The following is a 23226-nucleotide window of genomic DNA, read 5'->3' on the forward strand; positions in this document are numbered from 1 at the left end:
CACTTTTTTCACACGATTCGTTGAAAATTAACGTGATTACTCGATGACTTCATGAAGTCCTCCATCACTCCACAAATTCCCTGCATTCTTCTGTGTATAAACGATATATTTATCGTTTCTGTAATTCCCACTCTTGCTAAAAGAAATTCTGCTGTTCGAAGAAATATGTGCATACGTTCTTTATAATTTCAATTTTAATTCTCTGTTTTATTTCAACTTTTGTTTTTGATATTTATACCTTTGCATTTCATGTAGTTAGATAAATTTATTTCACTGGGTATCTATTTTGAAATAAGTTTGATATTTTGAAATATTATTGAGAAAGTGAATTGAACAACGTTTGAATAATTTTTAATTAAAAGTAATTGCACTTAAGTTTTTGTTGATTAATTTGTTCACTTGTCTCGACTGAATGTTTATAATATCCTAGACATTGTAGAGATTATTTACAGATTTGAAACAATCGCAATAGTAATATTTTTTAAACATAAAATTGCGTTTAATGTAAATCATTTCAATGTTTTTATGAACATTATCGATTATCAATTATTTAAATGGTATTATTAATTAAAGGGCGTTAAATTATCATACTTCAGAAAAATTTATATTTAATCTAGCTAAAGCAATGTATTTTCATAACTATTATATTGAAATTATTAATAATTAAAAAATTTAGTTTTTAAATTGCAAAATACAACTTTAACACATGTTTTTTGATTATGAAAGAGATGTTTTAACTCTCATATTAATTAAATTATTATTTATTGTTATTAGAACAATATTTATTATTTTTTTCGTCAATTATATTTTTTAAAATAAAAATAGATATAAAGAATGATAGTCAAAAATAATTAGATATAGAGGCAATAATTGAAAATATAAAAATACAAGTTATTTTATATTTAATATTTATAATTGTACAACGTAACATCTTTCCCTGAAGTCATGTCACTCACATTATGTACCTAAAAATAAAGTCTAGTTACAGTGACAAATTGCTTGCTGCTCAACCCTTTTGCTGTTCACCCACACTGCATACAAATTATATAGGCGGGTCGTGTCACTTAATATATACAACGTACAATGTGTACAATGAAAGAAGTTTTAAAATGAATATACATTCAATTTTGCATTTAAAAATTTAAATGTAAATAATGATTCAGGAATTTTAAAATTATTATAAACGAAAATAAATATGTATTGTTAAACATATTTAGAACTTATACATTATTTAGAATGGAATTTTAAAATTATTATAAATGAAAATAAATGTGTATTGTTAAACTTATACATTAATATAAATGTGTATTTAGAACTTATACATTATTTAGAATGGAATTTTAAAATTATTATAAATGAAAATAAATGTGTATTGTTAAACTTATACATTAATATAAATGTGTATTTAGAACTTATACATTATTTAGAATGGAATTTTAAAATTATTATAAATGAAAATAAATGTGTATTGTTAAACTTATACATTAATATAAATGTGTATTTAGAACTTATACATTATTTAGAATGGAATTTTAAAATTATTATAAATGAAAATAAATGTGTATTGTTAAATATATTTAGAACTTATACATCATTTAGAATTCATACACGTTAAATGTCAAATACTAATAAAAGGAGAAGTGAAATTTTATAAAAATATTTTCCTTTGCTTTTTGATTTGAATAACTCATTTGGAAAGTACTAATATTACATATATTCCATCATACAAAGAATGATGTAAAATATAATACACGAATATAATAATATATTAATATGTATAAGTAATGAAAGTAATAAATATATGAAATTTTACAGATTGACGATTAGATTTTAAAAATTTAATTTATGGATGTAATATTATTTAATATAGAATATTATCCAGAACTTTAACAATAAGTGTAATAATTAAATCGAAATATAAATGTAGATAATCCTTAATATTTTATATTGTGAAGTTTCATCTTTTTACATTTACCTATTATATATTTAGAGTTATTTTTCTTTCTACTTCTTGGAATTTTAAATAATATTAGTAAAATAAATTAATATAATATTAATATATCCTGAGAATTTATTCATTTTTTTTTTTACGGATACATTAGGAATAATTTAATAAAATGAAAGTCTATCAGTAGTTATGAAAAGCGCAAACAAAAAATGTCGTAATATGTAATAATAAATAGGAAATCTAATATATTAATAAATATGTACAGTTTTAAAAAATTTAGGAGAATCTGTCAAAGTTCAAATATTTAAAACAAACAAAAAAGAATTTTGGATCTTAATTAATTAGTTAGTTAAAATTGTGTTATTTTTAAAATGTTTCTCACACTTATTTGAAAAAAAACATATAAATAAATCGAAAATGCGATATTAGAATTTAAAAAATTTACATATAATTGTATGTAGAGCTAATTACTTTAATTATAATTGTAAGAATAACATACAGCGTATTTAACATACTCAGTAATTGTATAGTAAATTTCATGATTACTAGTAAAAAAATATAACAAACATTTTTTCAGGATGTAAATGACGTTAATTAACAAATTAATTAATTTCTATATAAAATTTCTCTTTAAATATTTGAACTTATATCTAGAATTTCATAAGTATAATTTTCCTCCTTTGTTTGATACAATTGAATTTGATGTAATGAAAAATGTATATTGATCTGTTTCCATTGTTTTGATGAACAGTAAGTTAAGAAGCAATCTTTCTCATCTGTGAAACACCAATGCATCGTTTTTCATTGGAGTCGAAAAAGCTAGCATAGAAATCACGTTTGTTTTCTCTGTGTTCGACGACGTTCGTCAGCCGGTGAAGAGAATCCAATATACATACATGTACCATGGCTGCTATATAGAAAGCGTCAACCTTGAACTCCGAATACACTGTCGGCTTCCACACGACCTACCCCATGACGAGGCACGCGATGCTGATAGCGGGCTCGAAAGAGCAGACGAACACGTGCAGCCAGTGTAAATATTTAGCCTTTGGAACGTTTGCACATCGTGCTGCGTGTGTTGTACTTTTCCTTCTTCTTCGCTTCTGCCTCGTTTTCTTCTTGGGTCGCAAGCTTTTGGGACGCGCACGCTGCACGTCTGTAAATATCGACGACGCATCCGGATTGCTTCGTAAATGAATTAAAAGGAATTATTTCATAGAGTTGAATTAGAGAGATTGTTTTATTTGATCACGGTAGCTAGTTGGATTAGATCACCGTGATGGTAAAAACGTGCTGGGTTTAAGAAAGTGAGTAATTTCTTATTTTGGAAAATGAATGGATGAGTATATATATATTTGTTGGCTGCTAAGAAAGCTATTCATTTTAATTATTACGATATTGTAATAATACTATATAATACTATTATATGGTATTATTACAATATATTATTACTTATTATTACTATATAATAATATTATAACTAATACTAATTATTACTATGTAATACTATTATATAGTATTGTTATAATATATTATCACTTATTATTATTATTATTATATATAATTACTTATACTATCACTTATATTATTATTATATATAATACTATCATAACTGTATTAATTATTACTATGTAAATTAATACTAGTATATAGTATTATTACAATATATTATCACTTATTATTACTATATAATAATATTATAACTAATGCTAATTATTACTATGTAATACTATTATATAGTATTGTTACAATATATTGTCACTTATTATTGCTGTATAATAATATTACAACTAATGCTGATTATTACTATGTAATATGTAATATTATTATATAGTATCATTGTAACATATTATTACTTATTATTACTATATTATAATATTATAACTAATACTAATTATTACTATGTAATACTATTATATAGTATCATTACAACATATTGTTACTTATTATTACTATATAATACTATCAAAACCATACTAATTATTATTATGTAATATTATTATATAGTATTATTATAATTTTATATATATGTATGTATGTATGTATGTATGTATGTATGTATGTATGTATGTATGTATGTATGTATGTATGTATATATATGTGTATTTGATTTCATCGTTAATTGTCAGTTACGTAAACAGGAAATTTACTACATTCAACACGAAAGAAAGATACATGGATATTAAAAAATAAGTTAAATTTTAATACTTGATTTAACCGATTAATCGAAAGATTTGCATATGCACTTTTGTTCAGAAGTCAGAAATTAAAACATTTCCCATTTTTCGTAAAATTATTGATTCCAAATCGTATAGATTCTTCGATAAATATGTTAGTATAACTATCATGTCACTTTCTTTGTAAACTGTCAAATTAAACGAACGTAACGTAGTAAACATAGCCCATAATTTTTCCTCAATTATGGAACAAATATTTTTTTGAGAAATCCTCTGTCATTTCAACAACTGTGTCTAAAAGAAGAAGCGAAAGTCTGATTTAACCTTTTGCGCTGAAATAACGTGCCACGCATGTCGAGAATTTTTTGTCCCAAATTGCAACATTTCCACAGTTTTAGGTATATTTAAATGTAACCCAGGCAAAACAAATACATAAATAAATTTATTACTTCTTAATAATTTCGATTCAGTGATGTCATACCGACGAGTTCAAGAGAGAAAGAAAGCGACGAATTATTGTATACGGTTCGGCCACTCGTTATGGTCCGCGCAACCCAGTTGCCAGCGCAAGGGGTTGAAACAGGCCGCCTTTTACCAAGTCACTGCAGGTTTCTCAAAATTTTTCTCCTGCAAAAACTTAAAACAAGATCAAAACACACACAAACCACCATAAAGAACAAAAAAAAGAAAAAAATCAATACCAATCCTATTGTGTTAAATGCAGGTTATAGGGAAACTCAAATCCCCAGGAACTGCAGCTTAATTCAAGGGAAAAAAAAAAAAAAAACAAGCCGCCTCGGTCTTGTAATATTAACGAGCAGATTTCCATGATTCGACTAGTTGGAGGGATCTACATGCACAGATCGAGCAAAAGGATCGGATAATTGAAGTCCGTTTCCTCGGGATTCGGAACGAGCGTTCCGGACGAAGTCCTTAGAAGGAAGTGGGCCCCGCCGGTATCGCGGACATGCGATCTGTCTTTATGGTCCGAAAGTGGGCGTCGGTCTGGCCTCACAATGCCCGGCGTAACGACGACACAACGAGGACAACGACAACGACAAAGACGGACCCGACGAGAGAATGAGGGACTCCTGTCTTGTTAACCCGACGAAACAGGGCGACGCGTGTCTGCTCGGTGACACGGCGCGACGCCCGCCATCGAGATGCGATAGGCCTCGTGAGTTACTGTAACGTCCGACAAATTATTAAAAGAAACAGGAAAAGGAACGTTGGGTGGCTGCGTGTTCGTCGACTTAAAAATTAATCTCTCCTGATTTTATAAAATTTTGTCACCAACGAATCGAAGTGGAGTTAGAATCTTTCATTATGTAAGTATTTTTTTGGAATGATAGCATTTACAATGGAAAATAAACTCGTATTGAAAGAAGGGTTAACATATTTTTAATATGATTTTTGTCAGAAAATGTTCTGAACGTTGTATGAAATTATTATTTATTGCATAGTACAGTTAAATTGATGCATCGTATAAAGTAAAGTAGTAATTTGTTGATATATTTTATAAGGAAATAAGTATAATTGATGAAAATGATATATATTGCAAAAATATGACAATCACAATTATATAATTATAGACGTAAACTCTCGTGATTTTATAAAATTTTGTCACCATTGAATCGAAGTGGAGTTAGAATCTTTCATTATGTAAGTATTTTTTTGGAAAGATAGCATTTACAATAGAAAATAAACTCGTATTAAAAGAAGGGTTAACATATTTTTAATATGATTTTTGTCAGAAAATGTTCTAAACGTTGTATGAAATTATTATTTATTGCATAGTACAGTTAAATTGATGCATCGTATAAAGTAAAATAGTAATTTTATTTGATATATTTTATAAGGAAATAAGTATAATTGATGAAAATGATATATTGCAAAAATATGGCAATCACAATTATATAATTATAGACGTAAACCGTAACAAATATTATTTAAAATTATTATATTGTATCATTAAATATTGTCATATGAAACATTTATTTAAATATGTTTCAGATATTACAATCTAATTTTTGTATCTTTTCGTATTCCATTAGCATTGTGTGCATCTTTATCTTTTCACTAAACTGTTCTTCTTTGGTTAAATGTCTACGTTCTAATTAAATGTTGCATAGCGACAAAATCATTATATGACCGATCGACAAGCAACAAGAAAACGAAAGGAACAAACGAAACAAATTCTATAATCATATCAATGTCGTATTTGTTGATCTTATTATTTGAAATTCCAGCCAGCTTATTTTTCGTTGCATTGGTTGTACGATATTTATAATAGAAATAAGTGATTTCACGGAATTATTTGTTTGTAAAATAAAAAAAGAAACTGTTTTGTGAAATTAATGTGCCGACTTTGTTAAATGCATCTGAGAAAATAATCATTATGAATCGTTATTGATTGATTTGATGTTGATCAAAGCAGTTATATAGGACGTCTCGAATTTAAATGTCAAAACTTCGGGAACGTACAGAGGATCAATAAACTGAGAAGAGAGTCCTCTGGAGATTTGCTCCATATTAGTGAAAATCGCAGAATAAGAAACAATGTGACGGTATGATCGATGCCAGTCAATTGTATAGCGATTTTTGTCGCTGTACGATATTCAATTAAAACATAATCTGTTTTAGAAAACATTAAAATACTATATGTCAATATTTAGATCAATTCATTAAGCTCTCAGCAATAATTTAACATAATATTATAAATATTTCAATTTCCTAAAATTTCATAAAATTCTAGAATCCTCTAGAATACATAATAAAGACATAATAATGAAAAAATGTTAAGCAAATCCTTGAAATTTCATTTTGTATGCTCAAATGAGATATTGCATTAACGCAACATTGATTTCTAACAGCTTAATAAAATAATTTCTACAAATAATAAAATAATTACAAAAATAATAACAAAATAATTTCTGTACTCGACAATAAAACTATATTCGAAAAGTGTGTTTCGCCTTTTCCGAAATTTTTGCTGAGTTGTGTCATTTTCGTTGCAAATGTGCAAAATGACTGATTAAATACTAATGAAAGAGTACAAAAATTTGCAATATAAAATACAATAGTATTTTAATTCCAAATGCAAAAATTTACAATTAAAATACAATACTATTTTAATTCCAACGCAGACATATTCTACTTCTGTAAGAAACACAATTTTCTAACTAAATGGCTATATTTTTTCATTACAACAGTAACATTCTGATTCAAATAATATTCCTATATTTTTATACACTTATTCAAGTAATATTCATATATTTTTTAAAGTTTGAAATAACGATTGCAAATTGTTATTCTTTTGCTCGACGGGAAACGTGGCAGTGCCACGGATAGATTGTGAGTAATTCAGCCATGTGAATTATTCTACACGATCTCTGCGTGCCTGGAATTAATTATCCGGCAGAAAATTCACCGGGCTCCACAGGGATTCTGGCAAACTGCAGGGTATCTATGGATCTCTGTCGTCTGTCTCGTTTTCCACCATTATACACTGAAACAAAATAGCCCAAGATATCGTAGGCGTTCTGTATTCACATGCGCGCGATCCTCTAACATCACTTTGGATGATTAGAATATTTTGTCATTTTCTATATAGAGTGGTTACAAAAAATATGTGCTTGTTATTACATATACATATTATATTTATTTATTAAATATAATAAATAAATATATTTAACTTATCATATAGATATTTAACTTTTCAATTTATTTCAATTAATTATAGATATATATATATAAAGTATATCTATAATATCTATAATAAGTTTATAATATACTATAATATCTATAATAAATGTATTTATCTTATCATATAGATATATTTAATTTTTCAATTAATTTCAATTAATTATATATATATATATATATATTTTTTTTTAATCTATTTTTATATCTATAATATCTATAATAAATATATTTAATTTATCGTATAGATATATTTAACTTTTCAATTTATTTCAACTAATTATAGATATATATATATTTAAGTATATCTATAATATCTATAATATTGAAATATATATATTACATATATATATATATATTTATTTATTTATTATAGATAAATTTAACTTATCATTTATTTCAATTAATTTTTTTTATATTAAGTATAGATGTATGTTTTATAAAACAGTGGTTCTTTTTTATTTCGTGTGCCTTTTTCATCACACACCAAGATGTCGTTTTTTTTTACCTTTTTCTAAATTATAGAAATCTTTTGGATTCCAAATGAAAAATCAAAAGATTTACTATTTTAAGATGTTAGTATTATTAAATATATATTCAGTAGTATTATTAAATAAAAATTCTAGTATTTCATAACGAACTAACTAATTTATTTAAATGCATTTAATTCTAATGAAAGTTAGAGTTAATGAAAGTCCTACGATTATTTTTTTCTTCCATGTGTACACATATCTATACATATCCCGATCGGCAATTTCGTCCCTTAAAAATTGTCCCTTAAAATCGTAAAATAAAGTTCAACAATTTAAATTTTACAAAGCAAAATACTATTTTATAAAATATAATATAAAATCGAGTTAATATTCAATTTATAATTTTTACCTTGTTTTATACCATTTACCCCAGTAGTACAAATAATTATTAAGTGTGATATCTTTAGTTAATTATATCAAATATGCTATTTATACTAAATTTAAACGTAATATCTAATGTATCTTAAATACTATCTGTCCAGGTTTATCAAATAGAGTACGTAATTGTGAAGGCAGCGAATTCACCAAGACCAGCCGCATGGATTTTGGAAAAATCTATCGATGGTGAAAACTTCCAACCGTGGCAGTATTACGCACCAAGCGATGAAGAATGTTGGACGCGATATTCTGTACCTCCTGTTACCGGAAAACTTGTTTATATCGGGGACGACGATGTGATATGCACCAGTGTTTCCTCTAGACAGACACCTATGGAAAACGGAGAGGTAACAGCATCACTATTTCTGTTTATAACTTTAGACGTACTGTGAAAAAATTTTAGTACACAATATTTTACCTTTATAAATAAGTATAAGGATGTTTGTTATGCAGTAGCTCACAAAAGTAATCAAATATTTACTTATAGATGAATTTTGTATATACATATGTATATACATATAATATTTTACATATTATTATATAATATTTCATAAATATTATTACACATGTAATATTTATATTGTATATACATATAATATTTTGTATATACAAGTATAAGGATGTTTGTTATACAGTGGCTCACAAAAGTAGTTAAATATTTACTATAGATGAATGTTGTATATACATATGTTATATAATATTTATTTAGTAAAAAATTATAATAATGTGCAGCTTTCTTGGATCATTTTAAATCATTCTATCATGTTTTATGATATTTAATTTAGGACTCTGTTATTTGTATTGGAATGTAATTGGAATTATGTTAATATTGTAATGTATATATTTAATATTTTCTAAAAAAGTGATTGTTACCGTTATAACAATTGTTATAATAGCTATAAGACTTTTATACAGTAAATGATGTCATTCCAAATCTAATATCTTCTGAAATGTTTCATTGATATTTCATAATTCTTTGTATGAGGAATTCTTTCAGATCATTCCAAAGAATGATATTTGTTTTGAAATAATAACAATATATAAACGTATTTTAAAAGGTTTTCTTTATTTGAGTCAGGAGCCAAATTGATCAACTTCATTTTTTATCGTTATTCATCTTTCAATTTCGTTATATAAATTCACATTGTTGATTAATATTGTTGGAATAATTTTTAAAAAGAAATTATTTACTTTCACACACTGTACTGAATCCCAAGTGTAACCATGTATTTATACGTGTTTGAATTTTTACTATATTCGAGAAAAAAAATATTCTCAATTTCCCACTTATGTGATGTAAAGTCAACTTTGAAAAAAACGAATTCACGCACTATCAAAGTAGAGATCATGGAGATCGGATCGTTATATGACCTTTTAAAATTATAAAATTATTAAAATTATATCAGTTTAAATTATCGACAATGTTTTACTTTTAGCAGAAGTTAACATAATAATATTTTTCACTGTAACAATCATAGATTACTACGAAAAATAATAACATTGTTCATTTCACAATTTCTAAAATAATCTTTTTCGAAATAGCATTGAATAAAAGGCGATAGAAATTTTCAGTGAACATTATTATATGAAAAATTATTTTAATTCTTTTATTCTCTTGCTGAAAGAGCTTTATAACTTTCTCAATTTTTCTTGTTTCATATTTTCACCAGTTCATCATGCAGCTATATAATTATTTGCAATACTTAGAAACATTGCGAAGTTAGTTGCGATAGAAGGATTCAGATATATGAAATCTGTATTTGCTCACTAACTTGTAATTTGCACGATAATTACAAAAAGAGAAACATTTTCCCATGTTTCCACGAAATGCAGTGTAATTGCCATCAATGCAAATTTCCGCTTATATACGTTATCATTAACCGTAATTCACTATATCCTCGTCTTCTTCACAAACCATGATTCCCGATTTCAATTACATCAATTACTCCCAAACCTCTCAAAAAATAGTAGCAGTTCGTCTTCAATTATTATTTACAAATCACTGCAGAATTTGAAATGCCAAACATTAATTACGATTGATTCTTTTTTTTTCTTTTTTTACCACAAAATGAAATTATGGCACAACTCTCATATGATAATATAGCCAATATCATATCATCGGACAATAAATAAACTTCGTACAATAATTTACCACTTTTTTCCGTAATACCATCGATTAACATGAAATAACCAGTTAGTCAAACAAGAAATGTTCGTGATTATCCGTCAGAGAGCCAATTATCTAAAATCGCGGCTCCTATTTATTTATTCAGTGAACAATTGTAAAGCTATTTAAAACGGTTCTTCATGTACCGTTTGGACAAATAATGAATTCCGTTACGATAATGATCAGTTAGATTTAATACAGACTTTTTTCAATAGATGATTTGTATTCTTTCTTTAGTTCGCAAGATTGTTTTAAACAGACGAAAGAAATGAAGAAGGGAACAACAAATTTAAAAATCGTGGATAAATGAAATATGTTGTTTTAATATTTTATTTGCAATATATTTTTATATTTATTTAATATAAGTATTTTATATAATATTTAATATTACTATGAAATAATAATAATTAATATTTATATTAAATATTATAATATTAATATAAAATATATTATATGATAATATAATAATATTTTTAATTTTATTATGTTTTATTATAATATCTCACACGTGTCTTGAAAAAAATAGTATAATTATGTTTCTGGTCAGGAAGGATTACGTAATATTTATTTGAATTCTTTTTATCATTGTATGTGGTTCTGAAATCAATAGGTTGAATTGCAATCAATTGCCTGTTTTAATATTAGTAACATAGTCTGAATTTTCGCAACTATCGATATGTGAACCATTCATTTACCAAATCGATTATCTTCGTAAAAGAAAAAGTAGAGAAATGGATAGAATAGTGTAATTATTCTTTAAAATCCTTAAAATTCTCTACAATTCATACTCAAATAAGTTTTGCAAAATTTATTATTACAAAATGTATAAAATCGTATATATTAGAATATTCTATTCTAAACAATTTTAATATATTTATTTTAAATACAAAAAATTAGGCATTAAACAAGTGCTTTAGCACTAAAATTTAAAAACGTTCAAAAAATGAAGTGGCTAGTTTTAAATATCTATTAAATTTTATTAAAATATAAAGAAAGTAAATTTCTAACACTCCACTGTAAAATTATAATTCTTCGAAATTTATTTTAAAATAAAATGTTATATTATTAAATGTAATTATATATAAATATTATATATTATATATTAAAATTATATATAAATATTATATTATTAAATGTAATTATATATAAATATTATATATTATATATTAAAATTATATATAAATATTATATTATTAAATGTAATTATATATAAATATTATATATTATATATTAAAATTATATATAAATATTATATTATTAAATGTAATAATATATTAATATTATATATTATTAATCTATACATTAGTAATGTTTATATATGCCGAATTTAATGTATTTTTTAATTCTCTAATATCTCGAAAACTAGCCAAAGCTAAAATTTTATATTTGAGATCCTCGCCGCTTCTCTATAGTTTCTCTAAATGTCAGGCGATCCGTCTCTAGGACCTTGAATCAAAACCCAATTAGCTGAATTCCAGTACAAAATAAAAATATTGCTTCCAATTGATCCGCTCTCCTGAGACGTTTGCTGAATTCGAGAATTTAACTGTTCGGAAGATAATTTTTCGATACCTATAAAAGACAACGAAAGTTAGCTGCTAATTGCTTGTTCTTTTTTATATAATATATATAATAGATTTCGTAAAAATCGAAGGATCTACCTTGCAAAGAGAAAATTCTTTTGCAGCCAAGATTTTGTATTTTTAGTGTTTCACATCTCATGCTCCTCGATCGGTGGCCATTTAAAAAATAAATAAATATATGGTAATCAATCACCACTTGCCAATCAAAATAATTTTAGGAAGTAATGCAGTTAGTTGAAAATTATTTTTAAAAACAATGAAATATGAATAATTATATACTTAAAATGTATATTAACATTAAAACACTCAATAAAGCTCTTTGTGATATATGTATACATAGATGCATAATATAAAACAGTATAACAGTTTTAGATACTGATTTCTTGTATCGGACACAGACGAGTAATATTTATTTATACTTCGTCTGTGCTGAAGATGTACAATTGACAACACTGTAACGGATATCATTTTAACCAACTTGTATCATTTCGTTTGACGTAGTTCTTCAATTCGCTGTTGTTTAAGCGTAGAGTGCGCTAAAAGATTAGTGATTTTGTTTCCTGATCGGCATTTCAGACCCTAAGACAAGAAGCCCCATTTAAAGTCTGGTGTCTATCCTATTCTCAGTGACGAAAGTGAATCGAAATAAATTTCCCTCGTCGGTAATTATTATCAACAATTGAAAAAGTTTCGAGAACTGTTGCAAGTAAATAAATTTTTCTCATCTCACAATGATTATTAACCTCTTGCGCTGGAATGACGTATCACGCACGTCGAGAATTTTCTGTTCTAAAATTGCAATATTTTCTCAGTTTTCAGTAAAACAAAAATATATTTAAAAGTATATTTAAGTAAAACAAAATAGGCAAAACAAATAATAAATTTATCACTTCTCAATAATTTCTATCCAGTGATATAATGCCGACGAATTCAAAAAGAAAGCGTATTTTATACGGTTTGGTCACTCGTTATGGTCCGCAATCAGTTGTCAGCGCAAGTGGTTAACCTCTTGCGCTAGAATAACGTGCCACGCACGTCGAGTTTTTTTTTTGTCTCAAAATTGCTATATTTCCTCAGTTTTAAGTAATATTTAAGTAAAACTCAGGCAAAACAAATAATAATTTCATTACTTCTCAATAATTTCTGTCCAGTGATATCGTACCAAGTTCGAAAGAAAAAGAAAGGGACGAGTTATTGTATACGATTTGGTCACTCGTTATGGTCCGCAATCAGTTGCCAGCGCAAGTGGTTAACCTCTTGGACTGGAATAGCGTGTCACGCACGTCGAGAATTTTTTTATCCCAAAATTGCAATACTTTCTCAGTTTTAAGTATACTTAAATATAACCCACACAAAACAAATAATAAATTTATTAGTTCTCAATAATTTCCATACAGCGATATCATATCGACGATAAAAGAAAGCAACGAATTATTGTGTACGGTTTGGTCACTCGTTATGGTCCGCAATCAGTTGCCAGCGCAAGTGGTTAACCTCTTGCGCTAGAATAACGTGCCACGCACGTCGAGTTTTTTTTTTGTTTCAAAATTGCTATATTTCCTCAGTTTTAAGTAATATTTAAGTAAAACCCAGGCAAAACAAATAATAATTTCATTACTTCTCAATAATTTCTGTCCAGTGATATCATACCAAGTTCGAAAGGAAAAGAAAGCGACGAATTATTGTATACGGTTTTGGTCACTCGTTATGATCCGCAATCAGTTGCCAGCGCAAGTGGTTGACAACGAAAAGATTTTCTTAAAATCATTAGCTACAATCGAAAATTTTTCTAATGAAAAAAAAAAATAATTGCTATCCTGTGACTTTTTTTTATTTCGATTTTTTTATTGATTATAACAAATCAGTTACGGTCTCAGATACAACATAAGTACAATAAGGTTAAAAAGAAACAGATTATATTATTATTTGTGAATTCTTCTTGGAGAAAATCAGAGATGAGAAATCGGCTGTTATCTTTGCGCTAATGCGGTAGTTGTCACGAAGAGATCATTAATTATCGTTCGTCTCATGCAATCACTGGTGTAATTACATGATTGGATGATTAGTCGACGCGACGCTTTGGTGAGTAGTACGTGCTTGGTCGCTTGTGGGACTGAAATATCTCTTCCAAGGCATTTCCGCTGAACTCGTAAGCTTTTTCTCTTGATCGAGTGTACACTCGACCATAAGTTATAGAGTAATTTCAACGTGATTGAAACGTGGTGGAAATGGAACGTTTGTCAGGTGAAATTGGTCGATGGTTATATTTATTACAGGTGATACTTTGTTGCTTCCTCGACTGGTTTTTGCTGATTAGAGTTACAATTGTACTTCATGGAATTTCATGAAATAATTTACCAAAAAATAATGACTAACGAACTCGTAACAAATAGATTTTTATTGTATAAATAATTTTAAGATTTTATATCAAGATATAATATAATTAGATATAATAATTAGATAATTTGTAATTTGCAAAATTTATTTGTAGAATTTTATTTGTATTTTATCGTATTGACAAATTTGTTAATGTTATATAAGACGATTTATTAGTGTTTATGTAACTTATTATTTGTGATATATTTTAATAACATTGTAAATTACGCATTTTGCATTGAAGTGTCTTTGACATCAAAGATTATTGATAATACTTCGTGTCCCGCGAAAATATTTTAATTTGCCAGTTAAAAATAAAATTTATATTGTTAACTTTTTTAAATAGTTTCCGCAAGGAAAGAATTTGCTTTATTGTCTGGTATAATATTGTAATTCTCCTGGATAATTTTTAAGATAAATTGAAAAATATTTACTCATTATAATGAACTCTACTCAATTCTTACAGTCTTTAATTTAAAAATTATTCGTTACAATTTAATTTTTTTTTATATATATTATTATTCATGCATATGTATATAAATATACTTGTTATATACACCTTTATATATTTTAAATTATATTTATTTATATATTTATACATTTATATATTTTAAAGAAAACATGGTTGATGTGATCTTGAATAAATAAAATAATACTAATAATAGTAATAAAAATTTGGATTATTTTGAAAAGCACGAATTATATACCATATTATAGAATAATTTCTTTCAACTGAAATCAATCAAATGTCTTATGACTCATGACTCACGATCAAAAAAATATTTTTATAAAAGTTATTTGGTATCTGGGAGAATATTTTAAAATAAATAATTTCTCTGTAAGTGTATTAGTAAAAGAAAATTTTTGTGTTCGTAATTTGGTAGCATTTGTCGAATATAACGAAATAGAACTTGCCGTTTGAATGATTCCGAATATAATTACATAAATTAGATCTAAAGGACTGTTTCTAAGGATCTAACTTCTTTCGATCTAATTGAGATACCGTGAACACAAAAATGTAAGATCTTATTCAAAAAATATTAACTAGAATTAAAAAATTATTTATTTCATCTAATATTTTTTTAAATACAGAATTTTTTTCATAACTTCATGAGACATTTGACTATTTTGAATTAAAGGATATGGTTGTCAGTGACTGCGACATACAAAATACTATAATACTATTATATAATATATAATATTAATAATATTATAATAATATTAAAATTATATTATAATAATATTAAAATAGTATATTATATTATAATACTCGGTATGAAATTTGTTTATTATAAAACTCGGTATTAAAAAACGTAGATAATTACAAAGTGTGCCAGTTTTCATGGTATAACCAGAAAAAGAGATGAATCTACGAAGAATAAACCAGAAATATAGAATAAAATATTTTTATATTTAACGAAACTTTTTTTTCGAAGAAATCAAGTTTGAAAATTTATCAAATATACCTACTTTAATGAGACTAATCCGACAAGGAATTATTCCATTTATAAAAATAAGTCGAACATTTAGAATAAAGTTTTTTCACAAGTCATTTCTAAGAAAATTAAATTAAAAAATGTATAAAGTGAAAAATATCTTTTAACGAGACATATTCAAGGTTTACTTTCTTGAAGACAAAATTTTGAACGAAGAAATCTTATTCTACATTTGACACTTATTTTTCCACGTAAAATATCCTCCTGTCCAGTATCAAATTTAAGTATACAGTATCAATTTAAGTATACTTGACAAATATTCAAATCCGATCTCTTTGAGAACAAAGTCTTGAATAAAGAGATTTGTCTGTTCTTTTTTTTTCAGATTATTTTTATATATCCCGATGATTCCATGAAAATTGAAATATCTTAAATTTCAGATTTGTTATATCTATAGAATTTATAATCTATTTATAATTCAGTAAAAATTAATCGTCTATTAGTTTGATTACAAATTAAATTAATTAAATAATCCAGAAGAAATAAATCCATGTCTAATTATTATAAAATATCTTCAATATAATCTTAATTTTGTTATTCATATTATTCTTATTGATACAATCCCTATATGAACAATTGAAGAAATAGCAACAATTAATTTTATATCTAATTGACACAAACGTATAATTCTTAAAAATAATATTTCAAATAAATTAATAATTATTAAATATAAATAAAATTTATAAAATTTATAAAATTATATATATAATTCGTAATATTCCATATCTTGCTAATTTTAACATAACTGAAGCTAAAATTATTGAACTAAAGAGAAAGAAGCTTTAACATGAGCTTTTAATAATCATCCATGAATCATATATATTGCAATTCTATATAGATATATATATATATATATATATATAGAATTTTGTATGTTCAGTGATTTTATAAATATCCATAGTTTATTCGAGATACTAGTTCAATCTATACCGGATGAGAAAATACGAGAAGCATCCAGTGGTGGAGAATTAGCAAACTTCTCGGAAGAGCAACGGATAATTAGAGCTTATAGCCGTGCGCGAGACGGCGCGCACGAGATCGGTTTTGTACAAACTGGAAGGCTGATGAGAAAAGGAACAGAACAGTGAGATCGGTGGAAAGAGAAGGAAAGGAGGAACGAATCGATGATACAAAAACGGCGATCCCTACATTCCGGCCATGTATGGTGTAGGCTCGCCATATATGGGGCTATCACGTACGCACCTCCTATGGGGGGTTGCCAGTTTTACGCTTCTGTGCGTGACCAGGAAAAAATCGAAAAGCGGGGAACATAGATTTGGCAAATAGTGGTAGCGCATCATGAAAAACACTTATCATGGTTCCAAATGGAATGTGTTTTGTTATAATTATAATATTCAATATTATATTGAAATGTAATATTTATAATTTTAATATATATTTAATATATTAAATATATTTTTAATTAATATTTTTATTATTATAATTGTATATTTAATATTATAATATTAAAATATAATATTTATAATCAAATATATATTAATGTATTAAATATATAATGTATATTACACTAATATATATTTATAACTAATATTTATTAATATTTTATTATTATAATATTAAAATATGATATTTATAATCAAATATATATTAATATATTAAATATATAATATATATTAAACTAATATATATTTATAACTAATATTTTTATTTTTATTATATATTTAATGTTATAATATTAAAATATAATATTTATAATTAAATATTGCATTTATTTCCAAAAATAAATAGATTGATGACATTGATGAAACGATCTTACTTGGATTTGAAAGAAAATTACTGATTGATAATTTATTTATACTTGTCCATTTTCAGAGAGTGATTGTTTGAATGATCTGATTTAATAATTTAGGGAATCTTTCAGATGAAGGATTTATATCTATAGAAGTTGTTACAACAGGTTTTGAGAAAGAATGAAATAGTTATTAATTAATTGTATTGGCTAATTGTTATTTAGTTTGAAGTATTTTGCAACTGTGAAGTCCATAGGGGTTTTACAACATGCAGGTTTTACGACTCTTGAAAGTATTGCTTCACATTTAAAGCTATGTGCATAACTATACTAGTGAGCGTCACACATTTGTAAATTTCGTATATTCAAAAGAAGATACAGATTTTATACTATATCATATTATTATAATTCGGGGAAAGAAATATGAAAATTAGCTGTACAAAATTCTTATAATTTCTATCAATTATTATTTGATTACAAACAGGCACAAAAGTAAAACTCCATCATTCACTTATAATTTAGTTAATTTTATTTATAATATTTAATTATTTTGATGGAAAAGAAATACGATTTGAAAAAAAGTGTTACATATGAATGAAGTTGATTGAATCGTTCTGTCGTGGATAAAAATGTATAGTATTAACAGAATTGCAAAATTATTAAATATTGAAACTATCGATTACTGCATAAGAAGATATGTGACTTCGTTTAAAAAAATTAAGTTAACCTGTCCATTTATTTATTATTATTATATATTATTATATATTATAATTATATATATTATATATAATACTATATATGTTATAATTATATATATTATATATTATTATTATTATTATTATTATTTATTTAACGTATTTTTTATATACGTTAAAAATAATAGAAATATTTTTATACACGTTGAAACAAAGTATTTTTCGTTCAAACGATTCTTTTGATTTTAGAGAAAACTCAATCGGTCATTTTATCAGCCTATAACGACACGTATAAACAATATATTTAAGATTATTATACAATTTGTTTATTAACTTTTGTTTATTAATTTGTAATGTCCTCTATAATATATGAATATTTTCGGACTGATTTCAAGGTTTGATAATATGATACTACAATGCTAATAAATTTCGAAAGTTCTTGTATGATACAGATACAGTGTATCATAAAAATTTCTTACACTTATGAATCTTATCTCTGTTATTTTATGGAACTTAAGTGAAGGCTCGGTTAGTAAGGAAGTGAGGACAGGAAGATAAGAGCAAAAGAAACGGTAAGGCATGCGTTTCATCTCGAGGTCTGCTAGTGGAGAGCATCATCAAGGCTTCCTCTAACAGACTCCTAGACACCGAGGATTGAAATTCAATCGGCGAACATACTTTTAGTCATGTGATTATATTATCTCGTGTGACAGACGTTATTCCAATCTAACAATAAGTGGTTAACGTGATCGATGACAGGATGGCTACCAGCGAGAAATTGCCTCTAGCAAGCGCAGAAGCGTGTCCCCAGAACATTATCCCTAAAATGTATTTACTGCCATTGGAATGTAGAGTGGTCGTGTAGCGATTGAAAGAGTCGTAACTGCGATTGTCCTAGACCGGTCACTCTGTTTGACAGTCAGACGTTCAGTAATCGAAGCGTGGACCGTTATTTTTTCTTCTCTTGCGTTCGGTAAAGGTCAGTGTTTCCTCATCTGTGTCATCGTCGCATGATCTAGGAAAATTAAGGACGGGTATACTCTGTTCAAGCCTGTCAAAAAGCATTGCTGGTATCATGGTTTTTCGCTGTCACTTGTTGCAGGTTTCAAAGTGTGCTAGATAACAAGGATAAGAAACGTCAAATTAGAAATGCTGCTTAATATAATTGATAGTAGCGAGAAATGTCTCAACTAGTGGTAAACTTATTAACCTCTTGCGTTAAAATGACGTGCCAAATGCACATCGAGAACTTTAGTGTCCCAAATTGCAACATTTTCTTAGTTTTAAATATGTTAAAGTGATAAGTTTATTTAATAATTTTTATTAATTTCCGTCTAGTGATATCATACCGACGAGTTCAAAGGAGAAAGAAAGCGATGAATTATTGCATACGGTTCGGTCACTCGTTATGGTCCGCGCAACCAGTTGCCAGCGCAAGGTGTTAACTGGCTAGTGTGAGAATAAAGTTTATTGTTACAGATGATTCTTAGATTAATTATATTTCTAGGTTAGGAATTAGTTGAAATAAATATAATATATATAACAACGATAATAGTAAATATGATAAATTAGATAAATAAAATTGAATTATTTAATTTATCTAATTTTAAATTAATTAGAAATAAATTTAAATATTAATATAGTAACTAAATTAATAATATATTAATAATAATAATATGATAAATTAGATAAATTAAATTATTTAATTTATCTAATTTTAAATTAATTAGAAATAAATATAAATATTAATATAATTGAATTAATAATATATTAATAATAATAATATAATAAATTAGATAAATTAAATTAAATTATTTAATTTATCTAATTTTAAATTAATTAGAAATAAATGTAAATATTAATATAGTAACTAAATTAATAATATATTAATAATAACAATTTATAATAACTAAATTAATAAATATTAATACAATAGTTATTTTGAAAACTTGTAGAGGATCGAAGAATTGATTCCAAGCAAAGAATTTGAAGTGCGTATTGTATCATGTGTCTAGGTGAAAAAAATTTCGAAAAAATTAGATATAGGAGAGTGTAGGCGCGTCTATTCTGAAACCTGTGTAATTGTCCCATAATAGGAGCCGCGGAACGCCATTTACGGGACTCGTTTTCTCGTTTAACGCGCGGCACCATTCACGAATGATTTATTCCATCGATTTCAGCGTTCTCCTAGATTTGGTAGCTGTAATTAAACGCTTAAATTTCGTATTATTGACTGCTGATGTCTTTTCTGCAAGCAGTTTCGATCCATTCATAAGATCCACTCATAAGAATAAATTAATATTTATTTAATATTTTTCTCGATTACCTGTAAACAATCTTTTTTTTGCAATTTTCTTTGGATAATTACTTTTTACAGTGGTTCACGCAATATGAAACATTATTAGAGACCGATGACGCAAGATCAACGTTATTCTGTACTTAGTTCTCGCATTACGAGCAAAAACAATTATTCTATTAATAAGTGAATGAATTTTGCAGAGCTTCATTCTTATTGAAAACAGAGAAAAGTCTTGCATGATTTGTTTAACAAGCTCTATCATCTTCTAACCTAACTCTTTACATTCATACTGTTGTAAAATGTAATTACACCTTTTTTTTTTAATTTAACGCAACTATAATTATATAACAAATTTCATGACTTTTTCTTTCTGATAAATGAATATGAGGAACACTCTTTTTTTTTTAAATCTATATAATATTAAATAATAACATACAACTTCTTTCAAATTATTGTTTTTTTTTAAATATTTGAAATTTTCAGATGATAATTATATTTAGGCTTTTCTGATTTACTGTAATGTATATATGTATTTGATTTTTATAAAGTTAAATATTGAATACCTACTTGTGATAGTCTTTATATAGAGTCGAATGGAATTATTTAATATGGGAATATTCTACATTTATCTAATTATTTTGACTAATTCAGTTTATTATTAAAATATAATAAGTAATATATCGAAATATGTAATATAATATATTATTATACAATGTGATATATATTTGACATATTCTGTTAGAAAAAGCTAAATTTTGTCTAGATTTTCTTAAATAAGTTTTTTAATAAATTCATTTAATGTGATTTATACAATTTTCTGATATGTTTTTTAAATTTTTATCAATATATAAACAATGTATAAATGAAAAGAAAAATCAATTTCATCGATATATAGACAATCAAAACCAAAAGAATGAGAAAAAGAAGACAATTTCTTTTTAAATATTACGCTTATTAATTACACCTTTTTTTTAAAATGGAATCTTACGATTTTTTTTACACAAGTCAATGCCTCGAGACACTTCAAACAAAAAAATACGTTTGTACGTATATTCAGTACTTCGAACAAAATACTGTTAATCCACTGATATCAAAACAATTCGTCAAACAGTAATCTACTGATTATTCCAATAAATGAAGTATTTCCAAAAATTTCCAAAACAATGGCGAACTTATAAAATAAATTTTCAAACTGTAATAAATTATGTAATAAACTCTGACGACCTCAGATAATTAATATTAGATGTGGCGAACTTATAAAATAAATTTTCAAACTGTAATAAACTCTGATGACCTCAAATAATTAATTTAATATTCCATAATAACGATTTTCTTTTAGATCCATACTCACCTGGTGAATGGTAGACCTGGTGCCCTGAATCATAGCACGACCCTTCAGGAATTCACGCAGGCCAGGTACGTACGGCTTCGGCTTCAGGGTCTTCGACGTAGCGGAGAGACAATCGCGGACAAAAGGCGCGCGTTTTACTCTATTAAAGAAATCAACATCGGCGGAAGATGTCTGTGTTCTGGCCATGCGGCAAGATGTCGTTACAGCGTTCAACACAGAGTAAGTCAAAGATCATTGATCTTATAATTATACGTTTAATGGAATAGAAACTGGAAATAAAATTATAAGGTGGAAGCGAAAATTTCAATTGCGAGTATAGTTTATTTTGCGATTTTATATTTAACTTTTATAGTGATTTTTATAGCTTACACGTAGACTGCGGATTGTTGCGCATTTATAAGAAATTTGATGGCGCAGAAATGAACACAATGCACGTAACATGAAAAAATATATAATAAAGTGCAATATTCTGCATAATAATTAGCAAGGAAATCAATTTTCCATCTAGATTCCTTTGTTTGAATTTTCTTATTTATAAAAATATTTACAAAAACGGATTATGTGTGTAACAAACAGTGAAAATAAAACTGGCGCGAAAATTTTAATATGTATATTACGCTTTTATGTTTGATCTTTTATGGGAGATGAAAGATTTTACTTGTTTCTGATCGGTGATAAATCAGGCGTTAATTTTTACAACTATAAATTCTGATTCATCAATATATTTAACTTGTTAGTACATACACACTCGTGATACTTGAATAATATTAC

The 23226-nt window shown here is 26.2% G+C and overlaps 1 protein-coding gene across 1 annotated transcript in view; it reads left to right on the top strand.

Annotated features, from left to right (window-relative positions):
* LOC122528831 (laminin subunit alpha-1) overlaps positions 1-23226 on the top strand; it is a 370357-nt gene that overhangs the window by 80686 nt on the left and 266445 nt on the right. The window contains exons 3-4 of the mRNA XM_043654368.1: positions 8843-9085; positions 22444-22674. Of these exons, the coding sequence (XP_043510303.1) occupies positions 8843-9085; positions 22444-22674 (474 nt within the window). The remainder of the gene's footprint in view (positions 1-8842; positions 9086-22443; positions 22675-23226) is intronic.

Source organism: Frieseomelitta varia, unplaced genomic scaffold (assembly GCF_011392965.1).
Source record: "Frieseomelitta varia isolate USP_RPSP 00005682 unplaced genomic scaffold, Fvar_1.2 scaffold_264, whole genome shotgun sequence".
Taxonomy (NCBI): domain Eukaryota; kingdom Metazoa; phylum Arthropoda; class Insecta; order Hymenoptera; family Apidae; genus Frieseomelitta; species Frieseomelitta varia.